Source organism: Poecile atricapillus, chromosome 2 (assembly GCF_030490865.1).
Source record: "Poecile atricapillus isolate bPoeAtr1 chromosome 2, bPoeAtr1.hap1, whole genome shotgun sequence".
Taxonomy (NCBI): Eukaryota; Metazoa; Chordata; class Aves; order Passeriformes; family Paridae; genus Poecile; species Poecile atricapillus.
In genome coordinates this window covers 117,069,878-117,085,905 of record NC_081250.1, presented here as the reverse complement: position 1 = coordinate 117,085,905, position 16,028 = coordinate 117,069,878, and the positions used below count along the sequence as shown (strand labels likewise).

General features: G+C 45.8%; 1 protein-coding gene and 1 long non-coding RNA gene across 2 annotated transcripts; both read left to right on the top strand.

Annotated features, from left to right (window-relative positions):
• Positions 1-98: 98 nt before the first annotated feature.
• On the top strand, positions 99-6,796 carry LOC131575204 (uncharacterized). The gene is made up of 4 exons (XR_009276731.1): positions 99-549; positions 3,865-3,920; positions 4,995-5,504; positions 6,360-6,796. It is a non-coding gene; the product is annotated as an uncharacterized LOC131575204 (long non-coding RNA).
• A 4,026-nt stretch (positions 6,797-10,822) lies between these two features.
• Positions 10,823-11,965, top strand: LOC131575546 (basic salivary proline-rich protein 1-like). Its single transcript, XM_058831137.1, has one exon. It carries the CDS (start codon positions 10,823-10,825, stop codon positions 11,963-11,965), a length of 1,143 nt encoding a protein of 380 aa, XP_058687120.1.
• Positions 11,966-16,028: the final 4,063 nt, after the last annotated feature.

Below are 16,028 nucleotides of genomic sequence, written 5' to 3'. Positions count from 1 at the left end.
CGCCCCGCCGCACTGACCGGAGCGAGGGGGGGGCCGCTCCGCACCTCGGGGTCAGCGCCGCGCCAGCCCGCCCGCCCTGGCGCGTCCCGTCCCGGGAAACTCCCGGTGAAGCCCGGGGGGTGTGTTGTGTGCGAGGTGTCACTGTGCCGCCGCCGCTCTTCAAACTTCCCAACCGCGGCGGCGAAACGAAACCGAGAGGCGTCCCGGGAGGCTGCCCGGCCGGCCGCCGCCCGCCCCGGCCCCGGCCTCTGCCCCCGGACGGGCAGCGGGCATCGCACCCCCGCCCGGCTCTCTCATCCCGGCCACCGAGGCGGGGTGGGGCGGGGCGCGGGTAGGATCGCCCGAGAGCGCGGTTTAGGGTGGACTTTGTCCCGAGCGGGTCGGGCTTTCAAAGGGAAGCGGCCATTAAGCGCTGCCCGCCCGGCCGCCCGCGGCAGCGCCCCCGTCCCGGCGGGGCCGCGCTCCCCCGGCACCGCACCGGCACCGCCGCTGCCGTGTTTGTAAGCGATGCGTTCGAATTCGTGATACAAACCGAAACAAACTCATTCCGTAAGTAAATTAGGCAAATCCCACCCAAAAGTGATTACCAGTAGCGCGCTTAGCGGTCCTCCCCGCGCTGCTCTGGAAACTAAATAAGCGTCTTAAAAGTATAAAGAGATTAAAGCGTAAACCCAGTGCAAAGATACTCGGCATTACAGGAATTTTCAGCGAGTCATTTGACGAGATAACTTCTTACCATCATTGTTTGTGGCAGGTTGGAGAAGGAAAAACAAAGTCATGTGCTCCTGAGCAGGGACACCCTCCCCCTCCAGCTCCTGCCGCTCCTTTTAGGGGGCTGTTCGCTGCACCCACACTCGTATCTTTTCCGTGGGAAAGAGAGAAGGCGTCCTGTCCTCATAGGATCTCACACAGCTTTTCCTCTACGCTCTTTTAATACACAGTTAGTAAGCTGGGAGCTGGATCCAGACAACGTGAATGTCAAAAGCTTCTCTCGCTTCCTGGGTTGTTGGCTCCCTCTGTCCAGGTGTCCATGTTGATTCTGCAGTCAGGAGGGCCACTACAGCTGTAAAAATATTTCAGGCTTCTCCAGAGGAAGTATGACACTCTTCCACATTGTGTCATTCATGTCTGTCCTACTCAGTCTCTCTTGGGTTTAGGGGAAAGCATCTTTTGGGAGAAGGCAAGGTTAGCAGTTTGAGAAGCATCACCATCTTCCACACAGCTGGGCCTGTGCAATCACCCAGAAAGGGGCCAGCATCTGGGGTGGAGTTGCTGTCCCAGGTTTTCAGCTGAAAAACGCAGTGAAAAGCTGATAGCATGTGATGATGCAGTAGAATACACTCCCTGTTCTTCGCCAAGGTCTTCCATTAAGTTAAAACAGCAAGCAGAAATAGTATTTAAAAACAATTTGAAGCAGCACATACCCCAAGTATACCTTCACTAAACTTTCCCAGTTTACCATAGTTCTATTTTTATTTGCATTTCTTTACCTTTTGAAAAAACAAACAAAAAAAGGAACAAACCTACACAGAGGTGTTTTCCCAAGTTACTGAAGGTAATCAGTTTCAGTTTTTTCTTGCAGTATGTTGACAGACCAGAGAGAAAGCAGCCTAGAAACACCCCAAGTCTGTTTTTCTGCATGTATCATTCAAGTGCACTCCTAATCTGACAGCCAAGCACCCTGGTGTGGCGTAAACCTGCCTGGAACTCCCCTTGCTTTCAAAGATTTAAGTTCTCCAAGATTTAGGGGCATGAGAAACTCATTCTGAGACCAACTGCCAGCAGCCTCACTGCTCCCTCTAGAACTTGTTTCAGTTTCTTGTTGAGCAAAAATCAGATCGCAAAGCTGCCGAGCATGAAAAGTGTTCAAAGCATATTGTGGTGACAGGGTGAGCCAACCAAAGAAATGCTGCACTTCTTTTAAAAAAGAAATATGTTAACCTGGTAGAAGCAGGGGGTGGGAGAGGATCATGGATAGGTACTTGGTTAAATGTTTGTTCCACAGGAAAAAAATGTCCCAGTCTCTACTGCATGAGTCTTGTAGAAGGCACAGAACCAGCTCCTCAGGTCCCATAAATCATCCTCAGGCCGTGGCCTGTGGAATCACCTGGCTTACTACTCGGGTCATAAAAATGTGCAGGGAGTCTCCCAACGCTTTCTGACATCAGAAGAAAGAGAATCTGCAAATAGCACTTTCACAGAAGTGGGAGAATTACAGCCATTCCCTAACTCCTCAATAACAGGAAATAGAGAGTAAAGAAAAGTGCTGCCGTGGTTTTGTCACTCCAGGGTGGGACACTGTCAAGGTGTGGCACAAGTTCACACACATGCACACTCAGTGGTAGTACCAGACATGGACAAAATACATAACTGTGCAGCTGCTACGGAGGAAAGATTTTTAAACCCTTAACTTGTGCTTCAGCCAGTCCCCAAAGAGAAAGCTGGTAACTTCACGAGTTACCAACAAGGCAGCTTCACAGGCGAGTGAGGAAACAGCAACATGGCCTCTTCATGATTAACCTTATTGGTAACAGCTTATTAAAATACCCAAGAGATGACAGGGATGAAAATTTACTTGTAGCCAGCCACCCAATCCTTTGTGTGCTGTTGGGAAGAAGTAATCCATCTGATGTAGGCAGCCATTTGGCTCACAGATTAGAAAGAATTTGCATTAATGGCTGAGAATTTCAACAGCAGTTGCAGGGCAAGGGTATGTGTACCAACAAAACCCCAGTGAATTGCTACACTTTACCTAACCAGGTAAATTCTCAAGGTGGGGATAGTTTGTACCAAGCTGAGCTGTCACTGTGTATGACAGGCATAGTTGTGCAGAGATAAGTAAATGTAGTCCCTAAGAAGTACAGCACTGAGATTACTGGGTGGCATTTAAACCTGTTTTAAAATACCAGAATTACAAAATGCAAATGATTTAGCATCACATGAAAATACAAAGGCAGGTTACTTATCCAGTAGACTTTGAAGAACCAGCATCTGTTTTAACAGCCAGGTACAGCAAAATGTGATCTTAAGATCTAGACATTGTCACTTCCTCAGGCAGCAGATGACACCTCACAAGCCGTGAGTCCCCAAACAACCTGTGCGCAGGGAGGCCTTCAGGCTACAAGGGCCAAGCAGTCTGTGCCTTATTCCTGACAACCCAGTCCAGGTATTGAGCTTGTCTGAGAGCTGCTGAGGGCTGTGCAGAGAGCTCAGAGCAGCCCACCCTGCTGGAGAACAGCTCTGTTAAGCACATCTGGTTCTTCACCTGCTCAGCACTCTGAAGGTCCAAACCATGCATCAGTTCCGACAGAAAGTACTTGTTCTGCTGCCATGCCCTCCAGGTGGCTTCCTCTAAAAAGATTTTTTGCTTTGGTGAAGGAAGTTGCAGCTCCTGAGGAAATTCTGTACAGATGTACCCAAAACTCAACAACTTCTCCTCTCACAGACTTGCTTTTACTTTTATTAATGCAAGGAGAGATGTGAAACCTTGGGCTTGAGTGAGCCCAAGCTTGTGCTAAGAGTAACTGCCTTCTGAGCACTTCAGGCTCAGCATTCAGAATGCCATTTCAGAGCCTCAGACCAGCAAAGGCATTATGTTTTGTCCCATGGTTGCTGGGAAGTGGCTCCAAAGCCACACATCCCTGACACACACAGACAATTTTTAATCTCTGAACACTGTTTCAGTCATATGAAGTGAAAAAGTCAAATTGTTTCTTTTTTTTTCATAAGTGAAAGTTTTACTCAAAGTTTCTCAAAATTTACAGAGCAATGAAAACACATGAGACTGAGAGTGTGTAGTGGCCAACAGAGCACAAATGATAATGATATGCCATTAGCTGAAGGAAAACATTATTCTTTTTTCAGAAGAAATCATTCACTAACCCTCAGCATGCTGAAATACCAAGAGCACGTGGATTTTGGTAAGTACCAGGAAGCAACAGAGTTGTATCAGAAAGAACAACTTTAACGACTTCAGCTGAAGAGCTAAAAGTGCTGGAAATATAAGTGCTACAAGGAGCCACCCTGTGGCACCAACAAGCTAAGGGAACAGAGGGCAAGCCAGGGTAGACTCTTGTGTGGGTTGGTCTGGTTTGGCTTTTTTTTTTTTTTGGAACTCAAGCCAGCCATAGTGACAAAAGCTGGAACCGGCCCAAACAGCCACTTCTATGGCAGGGAACTCCTTAACTGAGAAACTGAACCTGAAAAGCAGAGGGGCAGTGAGCTCCAGCAGCTCTTGCCCACATGCCACTCACCTGTCAGGCTTCTCAGGGGCACAGCTCTCTGAGGGACATCAGCATTCCCTGATGCCTCATCCCTGGGAATCCCGCAGCAAGAGGCAAATACTACTCCCAAGATTTATCCTTTTATATGGAAGTGTTCAGATACAGCTGTATCTTACACATAACAACATATAGGTCTCTCAAGGCTAACTTAAGGACATAACCAAAGACTTTTAGGGGGGAATAGGTAAAAATGCTGTCTGACACAGCACACTGTGACCTGTCACTGTGCGTGGCGTGGGTGCACACACAGCTGTGGGCAGCTGTCCCCAGCCTGTCTGCGCTGTCCCACTCAATCTCTCCAAAATTCTGCCTGGGTACTGCCACTTCCCTGTGATGATCTGGACAGCTGGAAGGCAGTACCCACCCAAGTGCCAGTGGCACAGAGGTGACAAACAATTCACTGTCACTCCCAAACAGACTCTTCACTTAATTTGCTGGTGTATGAGGCAGGATCACTTTGCTTTCCATCTAAATTCTGATTTAACAGGCCAGTTCCTGACTGCTCACCTCAGGTTCCTGGTTCTCACTACTACTGGAGACGAGACCAGGCCACTTCTTTAATCAGAAATACTAGTGAGCTCTTATAAAAATGGAGCAATGCCACAGAACTGACCTACTCCCCATCATCCATCACCTGCTGGTGAGGACGTTTGCTCTTGGACCGTGACATGAACTGACAGCTTCACGGTCGGTTTTGTTTTCACCGTGCAGGAGCAGCATTAAGGACTCCCATTTCCATCTTTGACGGCTCAGCAGAATGTTCCTCTTCTTATATGGAGAGACACAGCTATCGTAGCACCAGCAATTTCTGACCTTTGTCCTTACTAAATGGAAGGCATCATATCTAAGAATGAAGTCACACCCCCGCCGAAAGTATCAGCTGAAAAAAAAAAATACGGCAACTCATCTGCTTAGCAACACGGGCGGCCACCACCATCACTTCCTCCTCAAATACAAAGTTCAGTGCACGGGCTCCACCCTGACTCAGAGCCGCCTGTAAAATTGGATCTCACTCACTGAGAGGTCACGTCTCCTCGCTGTGAACAGGACTTTCCACAGCAGCAATATTTCATGGGAACTTCCCTACACACAGGCAGGGACGGAGGGAGGGAGGGAGGGAGGAAACGCCACCGCAGTCACGGAGTTCACCTGCCGAGGAGGCAAGGGACTGTCTTTCACATTCCCATTCGTCTGTCCTTCCAGACAGATTTTTCAGAGCAGGTACTGAATAACTTGTTCCTTCTGTGGACGGGGGAGAAAGAGTGATTTCTCACAATTATTTATTGGGTTTGCATATGCAAGGAGCACCTAGGTGTGACATTCTCGGATGTAACTACGGATGTTGTCATTGCTTGTTTTGAAACGGGAAGCAATGTAAAACCTATGGCCAAAGACACACTTAAATATCCCCGGAAGATATTTACAAACTATCCTTGAAAAATACATATAAAATATTTTTTCCTACTTGTGTTCATTGAGAAAAAGATGTATTTAAAATTGTTCGGTTTTATAACATTTTTTATAACTTTTCTGTAACCATGTATTTGTTTTTCCAAATGCTTCATAAAACTGCAAGTCTACAACAATTAAAAAATCCGTTTACTTATTCAGTTAAGCCAAATGTGGTTTCTTTCTGATTCTTCTATTCTGAAAGAGGATCAACTAATAGGATGATACCGTTTTCTCATTAAACTCAGGTCTACTCCCCTCCCCACTTGGTAAACTTGTAGGAAGGGGGCTGAGAGGGATCTGAAGAGACCATCTGGTCCCCCCAGGCTGCACAAAGATAGGATAAAGTAGCCCCAGACAATCCCCAACAGATGTTTGTCTAACCTGTTCTTAGAAACCCTCCACGAAGCACAGAACAGAACTTCCTAGGTAGCTTGTTCTGGTATTTCACCAACATTCAAAAACAATTGATCAAACCTCTTCTAACCTTTTACACATTGGAGAATTTTTCTGGTTTCCTCTAAAAATTATTTTTAAGGCTCAATATCCCTCCTTCCTTCACCATTTCCTTTCATATTCTACATCTCTTATTTGCTTTTTCTCCCTGTTCTGTACTTTATTTTTCAGCACAGACCATGAAACCAAGGACAATGTGGCAGCTGGGAGCTTACTGGCACTCAGTAAGTGTAAGTGTAAGTGTAAGGAGTCATCTTTACATTGTTCTTGATGACTTACATATGCCACCTATTGATAAATCCTAAGAGAGCATTTTGCAGGAGCACTGCACTGTCCACTGCAATTTTGTTAGTGATGCTCTACAAACTCTCTATAACCATCTACCCTGACTTCTCCATGAAACTGATGATTTATATTTTCTGTATGAAGTTAATTTTGATTTCTGTACTGATCATCTGAAGTGGTCACTCCTAGCTTGGTGCAATAAGACATTTCATAAATGTATTCTGCATTACACCAGTCCAGTTTATTCTTTGTCTTTTTTTACACTGGCTTTATCATGGTACTATCCTGATGCCTTACAGCAGAGTAATTTGTGCCATTTCTTCTGTCTCTTTCCTTTTCTGTCTTGTCCTTTCTCTCTCCAGAATGTCGTGCATGGAAAATTTGGTTTCAGAAGGATATAGGGACATAAATAGGGTCACTGTATGTTTATATAGAGAAAAAAGTATAATAAATTGTTCCTTCCACTATTTCAGTCCCAGCTCTGAGAGATCAGTCTCATACATGGTGAAGCTGAGAAAAAATTCTCATACATAGTTAAGTTTAAAGCTTATCAAAATATTTTTCTGTTACAGAGTAGCGATGATTCCAGCTGTGGTCTTCATTTCACTGACACAGAACACTTTAAGGGCCGAAAATTTAAATATGAATCAATACTTAGTTATGGAAACATCACAATTTGGAGGAAAAGGGGAATGCACTCACACTTAGTATTAATTATTGTGGGTACAGAGACATTTAAAAAGTGTGAGATATATTCAGCAAATGTTTAAGGACTTAAACTTATTTGTACGATCTTCGCTGTTCCTCACAGTCCAGCCAAACTGGAAAAGATATCCTTTGTGGAGCACTGCACTGCAAGAAAAGAAGCAACTGATTGGCTAGACAGAGTTTGGTCATAGAACTGATGAATAGTTTGTGTTGGAAGGGATCTCTAAGAGCAACCTAGTTCAACCACCCTGCAATGTCCAGGGACATCTTCAACTCAATCAGATGGCCCAGAGCCCAATCCAACCTGACCTTCAATGTTTCCAGGGATGGAGCATCAACCACCTCTGGGCAAACTGTGCCAGTACTTTGCCACCATGACTGTAAAAAAAAACCCACTTCTAATCAGTTAAGTATTTAATAGAATACACCATTAACTGAACCTTATAATAAAATGTACTCTGGTAATACCAACTCACAAATAAAGGAATACCTCACTTCATGCTTACACTTCATAGGAGACATGTGAGATCTGATTCCACTTGTGCTGGCATGATTTGAGAGCAGAGGTGTTCTCTGATGTGTCAAACATGAAGAAATAAATCTGGAGCAACAGGTCAGTGTTAAAAGCACCACTACCAGCAGTAAACACCTCAATTTGTATCCCACCATTCTGCATATTTTCTTCTTCTGTTTTGCACAAGTATCTAAAATTTGTTTTATCCCTTAAGAGGAGCACCTTAGTTCTGCAGCACTGAGGGAACTCCCCTGAAAGCCTGCCAGAAACTCACCTCTCCTGTGCACAGCTTTGTTTATACTTTGGGTATGACAACTTACACAATCATTGTATTTGCTGGTACACTCTGGGCAGATGAACAGAACCTGCTTGTTTCAGTTAAGGTGGGAAGATTTTGTGTCTTCATCCAGTGGTGACTGAGCAGGGAGGGGATGTGAGGCACATCTGTAATGCCATGGGTCACTCTCCAAAGGCTGCCCACTTTGACAGCGCTGCACAGAACAGCACAGCTCAGGAGCAATGGACCAATTGTTTTCTCTCTTCAAAAACACAAGCCAGAACATGCAGAATTTTTCACACAGAGAGCACAGATTGTATCACGGCTTCCAAGGCAGCAGGTTTTTACCTGGACCTTGTCTGTAACTTAACAGAAAAGCTGTAAAGTAGTTGCTAAAAGATAGAGATAACAGATGCAGTGCTGGCACGAACATTCATCTTTGGTGTAGCGGGTTACTAACATGACTTTTGAGTCAGAACACTGCACATGCTCTCAGGCTTTTTTATTTAACAAGTAACATACCACACAGCATGTCCACCTTGCAATCTGTTGGGAAATAAGAAACATTGACATGGTAGCTAAGAAATCCCAAATGTGATGGCAGTCATATTGATGCCAACTTCTTTAGAAACCAAGTTTCATGATGCATAAAAGCTGCTTGCTTTCTTCAGAGGTAGGCTTAGCTTTTTGAGTTTTATTTGCTGTTGTACAACCCCCAGAAGTTGACACAGTACGTTATATACAACAAAACTCCCCAGAACATTAACAAATCAACATAAGTGACGACAGACACTCTAATTTCTAGGTCAAGGGAGTACAACTCTCATAGTTTTGTACCCTGGACTAAATGGCAGGCAGTTCTCAGGGCTTGGATGAAAGGGAATTGCAGCAGGATGAAGGGAGGAGCAGGAAAAGGCCCACTTCCACCTGGAGTTGCTTTTTATAAGCCTCCCTCTACTAAACAGGCAATCTCAGTGCTTACAAGGATTGCCCCATGGGAACTTTGCTGACAAAGTCCCAAATACACAGTTTATTCTTGATCCAGAAAAAAAAAACAAAAGGAGAGCCTTCAGAGAAATAAGGAGAGGGATCATCAGTTCAATACGCTAGAAAGACCTCTTTTTGTCACTACTCTCCACAGAGATTTAAAGCTAGCAAGACACAGATTCCAAGATAGAAGGAGCAACAGCAGTTATTGTAATAAAAGGATCAGTGTACCCAGGCCTTGGATTTTTTCAAGCAGAAAATATTATTAGAAGTTCTCCAGCGCCAAAGACAGCAGCACATCGAGCACTCTGCTGTCCTGGGTCTTTCGTGCATGTTTATACAGAGGCACAACGGTATTGGAAGGGTTATCATCAAAGCCAGTAAGTCCTTCAACCCTCCTACCAATCCCTAGAAACTATCTTCTGAAAAACAGAGATACCACCACACATACGCACACACAACTGAAAAAAATTACAGGCAATATGTGTTTTTAAACCCTCCCTGTTCTTTTCCCTGGTCTAAATGCCATAAAATCCCAGTAGCTTAAACTGCTCTGAGAATTTTAAACCTATAATACACCACAAATTGTAAAGTTTCACTACACATTTTTCGTCCTCTTTAAAAATGAAAGCCCAGATCCAGCTTTCAGCAGAAGTGAGACTATTGTTTCACCACGATTAGATACAAGGAGGGGAAAACAAACCGGGCAGCGCTGGGGCCTGACGCTGTCAGCATTCATTCCGTATGCAGTGCTTTGCTGGGCACTTCTCAGCTCCAGCACACATGGTAGTTTTTGCAAGATCACGGCCCTGTTTTAGTATAACACAATCAAGATAATTTTTACAAGGTCAGAAAGTTGGAATAAGAGGAAACAAAATTCAGGCCAGTTGTGTCTGGAATCAATTAGGCTTATGTGCTTTTCAGATGCTGCTTGTCTTTCTATTAAATAGTACTTCAATGTATACTTTCTATTAGCATGTACATAAAACCATGCATTGCATACAGTATGTTTCTCCATTTATTTAAACCCACCTAAACTAGGGATGTCAGGAAGTCAAAAAGGAAGAGGTGTTCATCTGTGAGTGTCAAAATTGTTCTCTTGGCATTTACAGTTTAGTTATCTGCCTCCCCAGTTACAAACTGCTCAGAAGGGCCAAATGTCCAGGCCTGTCTGTGGTGGACTCTACCTGTCCAAAAAGCAAATTAAAACCAAAGCATTCTATCAGGTAAATACCAGCTATGCCCACTGTCAACTTTTAAGCATTTTGTTTAGTAGTATGATTTAGAGGAAAAAATCCCACATTGCTTTGCCTTTGTACAATAAATTTTTTTGCTAAGCATCACATTCAGTAGTAAATCATCCACAGAATTCTTTATTTAAAGAAAAGTTGACTTTATAAGGAATTTCCAATTTCTTCCACATGAAGCAAGTCTAACTTATACTAAAATGAAAGCCAGTGCCTGCCAGAAGGAATGCACAGGGGCACACAATCCAGAGAGATTTGTGCTGCATTCGCAAGTAAAACAGGTGACAGTAAAAACATTGATTTGTTGCTCATGTTATGAAAAAAGATTACAGACATAAAAATTCTATTGTCTAACCACTTAAAGATCAAAATATTTACCTTCATTGCTTCTTTTCTCACCTTTATTTTGCCAAGTATAAGAATAAAGTGAAAGAATTTGTTCTTCCTCCACTTCAGTAACTTCTTAACATAAAAGTTGGTATTATTTTGGATAGCACTATAAATAATAATATGCGGTGAAAGAAGTTAAACACATCAGTTTCTAAGCAGAACAGTTGTGTGCTGTGTTATTAGCCAGGCTCAGAGCCGGCTCGGTACCACAACACATGGGGCATCAATGTTCCAGCTGGAGCTGGGTCAGAGGAGGAACTCGCGGACGCGCTCCAGGCAGATTCTGCAGGGTCAGGGAGGAGCTACAGGCCGGGCTGCCCTTGGAGTGACACAGAAACCCATTCTCTGGTCGCAGGGAATGATTTTCCTCCCGCAGTCACCCCTCCCACACTCCCGTGCAGTCAGTCCCACAATGGTGCAGCTCCACACGCGGGCAGCGAGGGGAGGACGCTGCCGCCGGCAAGGGCGTGTGTCGAGCAGGCAAACGCATCCCGGAGGGAAGCCCCGGCTGGGCTGGAGAAGCGGCCTGGCTTCCGCACGGCCATTGTTCTTTCCGGGAACGGGACGCCGCGTATCCCGCGTCCCTGTCCGCCGGGCGGGGCGGGCTCCCCGCTCCCCTGCGCGCTCCCGCTTCCCGCAGGGCTTCGCTCCTTTAGAAGGTCCCGCTGCTTTCCCGGGGCCACAGCGGGGCAAGAGCACCGTGTCCCCTCCCTCCCGAGGGGCTTCGCTCACACAACCTCGCACCTCGCCCCTCCTGCCGCCCTTCCGTGTCCCCAGGGGCTCGCAGGGAGCCCCGGGACAGCGCCTCAGGATCGCGGGCGGGATAGGGAGGGGACCAGAGGCGCGCCCCCCTGGCAGGGCGGCCGGGAAGAGCGAGCAGCTGCTGCCGGGATTCTCCCGGGGAGACGGGGGGAGCCCCGCAGGGATGGCGGGACCGACCCCGCCACCGCCGCCCGCTACCTGCTTCCCCTCCCCCAGCGGGTCGGAGGTTGCCGTGGCGACGGATCAACACCATCCCCCGGGACAGGGCTCCTCGGGAGCCGCAGGCACGGCGCGGTCCGCACCCGCCTCCCACGGGGATCCCCGTCCCGCCCCTCCCGCGGCGGCAGCGCGGCCGCCCCCGCGCAGCGACGTCAGCCCCGACGGGCTTTCCTGCCCCGGCGGTGCCCGCCCGCCGCCATCGGCCACCGCCATCGGCCACCGCCATCGGCCACCGCCATCGGCCACCGCCATCGGCCACCGCCATCGGCCACCGCCATCGGCCACCGCCCGGGCACCCGCACCGGGGCCGCCGTGTGCCGTGCCCGCCGCCACCTCCGCGTCCCCCGTGCAGGCAAAGCTGCACCCGTTTAAGCTAAACCCCCTGTAGACGTATTTATTTCGGTTTAATAGGTGTTTATGATATGTTAGCCCGAACCTGTTCCTAATCAATCCGAGCTTAATCAAAGTAACGCAGATTTATACCGGCCCCGGTGCCAACGGAGCAGGTGTTACCTCGCACCTGTGGCTAAGCCGGCGGTGGAGCGGCCGGGGAGACACAGCCTCCGGTGCCCGGGGCAGCTGGTCGGGCCGCTTGGCCGGCGGGAGGGCGATGGCTCTGCCCGGCCAGCGCTGCTTTGCCCTCCCTGCCTTCCCGGCCGGACCGACCGCTGCCGCGATAGTCAGAGCCAAAGCACGCGAAGCTCAACAGCCGTCCCCGGCAGGATGGAGAAAGAGGAAGTTACGGCACAGGGATGTCTGGGAAGGCTTTTTTCATTTTCTGTCCTGGCTCACGCTAGGAGCACATGGTCGTGGTAACAAGGCACAGCGTTGGGAGAAGGAATTACCTCATGGAACTGCAAGCACTTTCCAAGTAAAGGTGGAGCAAACAGGAGATCCAGCTGATCGTGGTTGATAAGCCTAGGCAGTATCGCATCGCTTACTACTAGGCAGTATGCTTTGCTTACCTCAGAGACGCCTCAGTCCTTGTGGAGCAGGAAGAGGAGACTCTCCACCCCTGGCTCCCGGCACCCAGATAACGAGCCGTCTCCTCCTTCCTGCAGCAAGCCAGCGGCCTGGCTCACAAACAGCAGTTTCAGCAGAGGCTTCTCCTCTAATGGATCCTCTTTTTGACTGGCTGAGCAACAACCCCACAACTTTAGAATTTCAGAGCTCATTGAAGGAAAGCTGCTTTTTGTCTTGCATAGCAGTTAAATAAAACTGGAAAGCCAGGACAAAATGAAGTTATACATGCCTTCAAAATAAAGACCAAACCAAACTCGGCAAAAAACAGGACTAATAGGCAACTGTACTTTTCTTCTGTGATCCTACTGAAGCCTTCTACTACGGTGGAAGATCCAGGAGCCAGGATTTAGCAGTTAAATAGGTGGGTCTGTGACCAACTATGTCTCTAAGTTTACACAGTGACATTGTTAAAAGCAATCATCACCTCATCCAAAGTGGAAAAGTGTTTTGTTTTACCACTGATAGCTAATACAGGTCTTCTAGAAGAATAGAGAACTGTTTCTTCAAGAATTCTTCTTCAAGAACTCTTTCTTGAATCATTTCCCTTAAACAGACATCCAAACTCCAAGAAGGAAAGGAAAAAGTAGAAGTAAGAAAAAGGAAGAGAAGTAAACTGGAAAGAAAATACAACTGGACTTGGGATAGGAACACAGAGAAAAGCCAAAGCACTTGATTTATGATGCACACTGGTCAGTCCTGCACGAGGATGCCTTTTTCTCTGGAGTTACACGGCTTTTTAGAAAAACTTCCTGGACAGAATTACAATATTGCAGGAGTTCACATACCTAATTTCTGCTTCATAGCAGTTAACTATGGGAGATGCCACAAGTGCTTTTGTTTCTGTACAGAAATGTTTTACTTCTGAGATGAAAGTTTAACAACACTGCACAAGGAGGAGCAGCAGAGCCCATCCACTGGACTTCTGTGCACCACTGATGGCTGACAGACCTTCATCAGTGACCAGTTGGCTTAGGTCAGTCAGACACATTTTGCTTAGAAGTGGCTGAATTGACTCTCAAGGGCACCAAACACAGGAATTCCTTTGTGCTCTGATATTCTCTGTCTTAAGTATTTTAGACATGACACTAACCAGCAACCCAAGGCCTAGTCATCCTCATAAATTAAAATGGGATAAAAACACCCCGTAAGGACAATCTGTTTCTAACTACATTCAAGACAGAGCTTTGCTGCATTTGTATACAACAATCACAGACAGGTGTACATGGATTAGGGTTTTTTTTTTGAGCTAACAGCCGATAAGTAAATTTGCCCATCTCCTCTGTCACTGTCTCTGTACCCATCCCTCCTCCTAAAAACCATTCATTCACATGTGTCCTACAAATTCTGGACACTACCTCAGCTCCAGCCTTAGTGCTGTCAAATGTGCACCTGTCAACAGCATCCAAATTTATAAGTTCCCTCCTCACAGCTGGTCCAGTCCTCGAGTAGCAACACTGGCCCAGGCATGGGTGTCAGTGCTCAGGTGCTGGCCAATGCCTCAGACTGACAGCCTCTCCCTGCCTCATCTTGGGAGACAGCAAGCAACCCCATGGTTATCTAACTTGCTATTTAACTGGTTTTTAAGTCACATTCTTTCAGACATTTCCTACATCTGAAAATGTTTTCCCATGCCATAATCAGAACATGCAGTGTTTATTTGACTGCTTTAACCCAGACAATGTTAAACTGACAATTGTTAGCATAGCACCTTGGTCTCTTTTGAACTGTCCTCACACTTTAGGATTTTCCTTCCTTCCAGTATTTGATGTCTAAATCTAGAAAAAGTAATGGAACTGGGCTTCACTTAAGAAAGGCTAATTAGGTCCCGCTGTAATTTACAGCAAATGTACCATAGACTCAATCATCAACAAAAGTCTGCCTAACATAAACATTTGTATCTCTGACTCTTTAATGAAGGAATTCTAAAAATCATAACTATGCTGGGGGGGGGGTGGGACTTCAACAAACATACTGATGCATCGATTCATCTATGTTCATGCTGCCATGGACAATTTTACAAGAACTGTAATTTGGGAGAGGAATATAAATGAATGTGCAGACTTCCAAATAAACTTTGAAATAGGTTTTTCCTATACTTATTTCCCCTCTAGAGTCATGGGATGTTGTAGTTAAATCCCATGTATAAATATCAGATATGTGTTCCAGTTTATATATTGAGTCAACTACCTATCACCACAACACAGAGTTTTGGAACCAAACACAAGTTTTAAAAATTTGTTTTTAAGTGAACAGTATACCTGACAGTACAGAACAGCCATTTCTTTACTCAGCACTCCCATAACAGTGTGCTTTTTTAGGCTGGGGTATAACTGACTGTGGAACATGCTGGGTTTACCTCCTCCAGGTTGGATTGCCTGCAGTAAGATTGCTGCAGCAACAATCTCTTTCCTCAAGCCAATGCTAAAGCAGCAACATTTCCCCCCCCACTCCAGCTGCTAAGCAAAGAATAAACTTTTCACTTTGCCCCTCCTTTATTGGAAGGGGAATAGGGTAATATGCAGTAATTGGTTTTCCATGTTTGCCAAGAGTCTGTTTCCTCTTATCATCCACAATATTTAACATAAGTCTTGTAATAGTTCCAAAAATAATAAAATCTGTCCCAAGAATAAAAATGATAGATCCACAACATGCTGCTTTTTTTGTCATGGTCTTGGTTTCGTAACATTCTGTTAGTAGTTTTTATTGCCTAATGTTGTGGTTTCTTTCATATGCGGCAGACCCAGTAAAGACATTTCATCAGCTACTTACACAGCAGCAGCCTGGATTATTTACAAATGGAGATTTCAGTAGTGTATTATAATAAATCACCACCACATACTGCTAAAGTTACATTGCAGCAATGTGGCAGAAAAGAACCCAGAGATTCTAGGGGGAGGAACATTAAGTATACACAAATCATATATATGATCTCAGCAAACAAATTTATTAAGATATCCAAATAAAACCTGTTAGTCTTCCTCCGTCTCCCCTATCTCCTCCCATGCAATAGTGGAAGAGGACTAGGCAAATTATATCCCCCTACACATGCAAACCAGTACACACAGTAGGTGTAAACAAGTAACAGAGCCTGTGCGATACTTCCTTCATGATTTTATATCATGCAGCCAGATATCACACGTATCCCTCTCTCCCTCTGCCCCACCCTTCCACCCCTAAAACAAATGCCCCATACTGGGCAAATTCCTGTAAGTGTGGGAGTTACAGACGTGGAGCAAATAAAGACAGAGAGCAGGATTTAGTTTGAAGGAAACAATATGAAAACAGAAAAGACAAAAAGGAGATAACACACAGGACAAACTTGATTTAGAACAACAACAACAACAAAAAAAAACCCCAAAAAACCAAAAAAACACAAAATAAACAAATCAACTAAAAAAGCCTAAGAAGAAAGTTGTATGACACCCAGT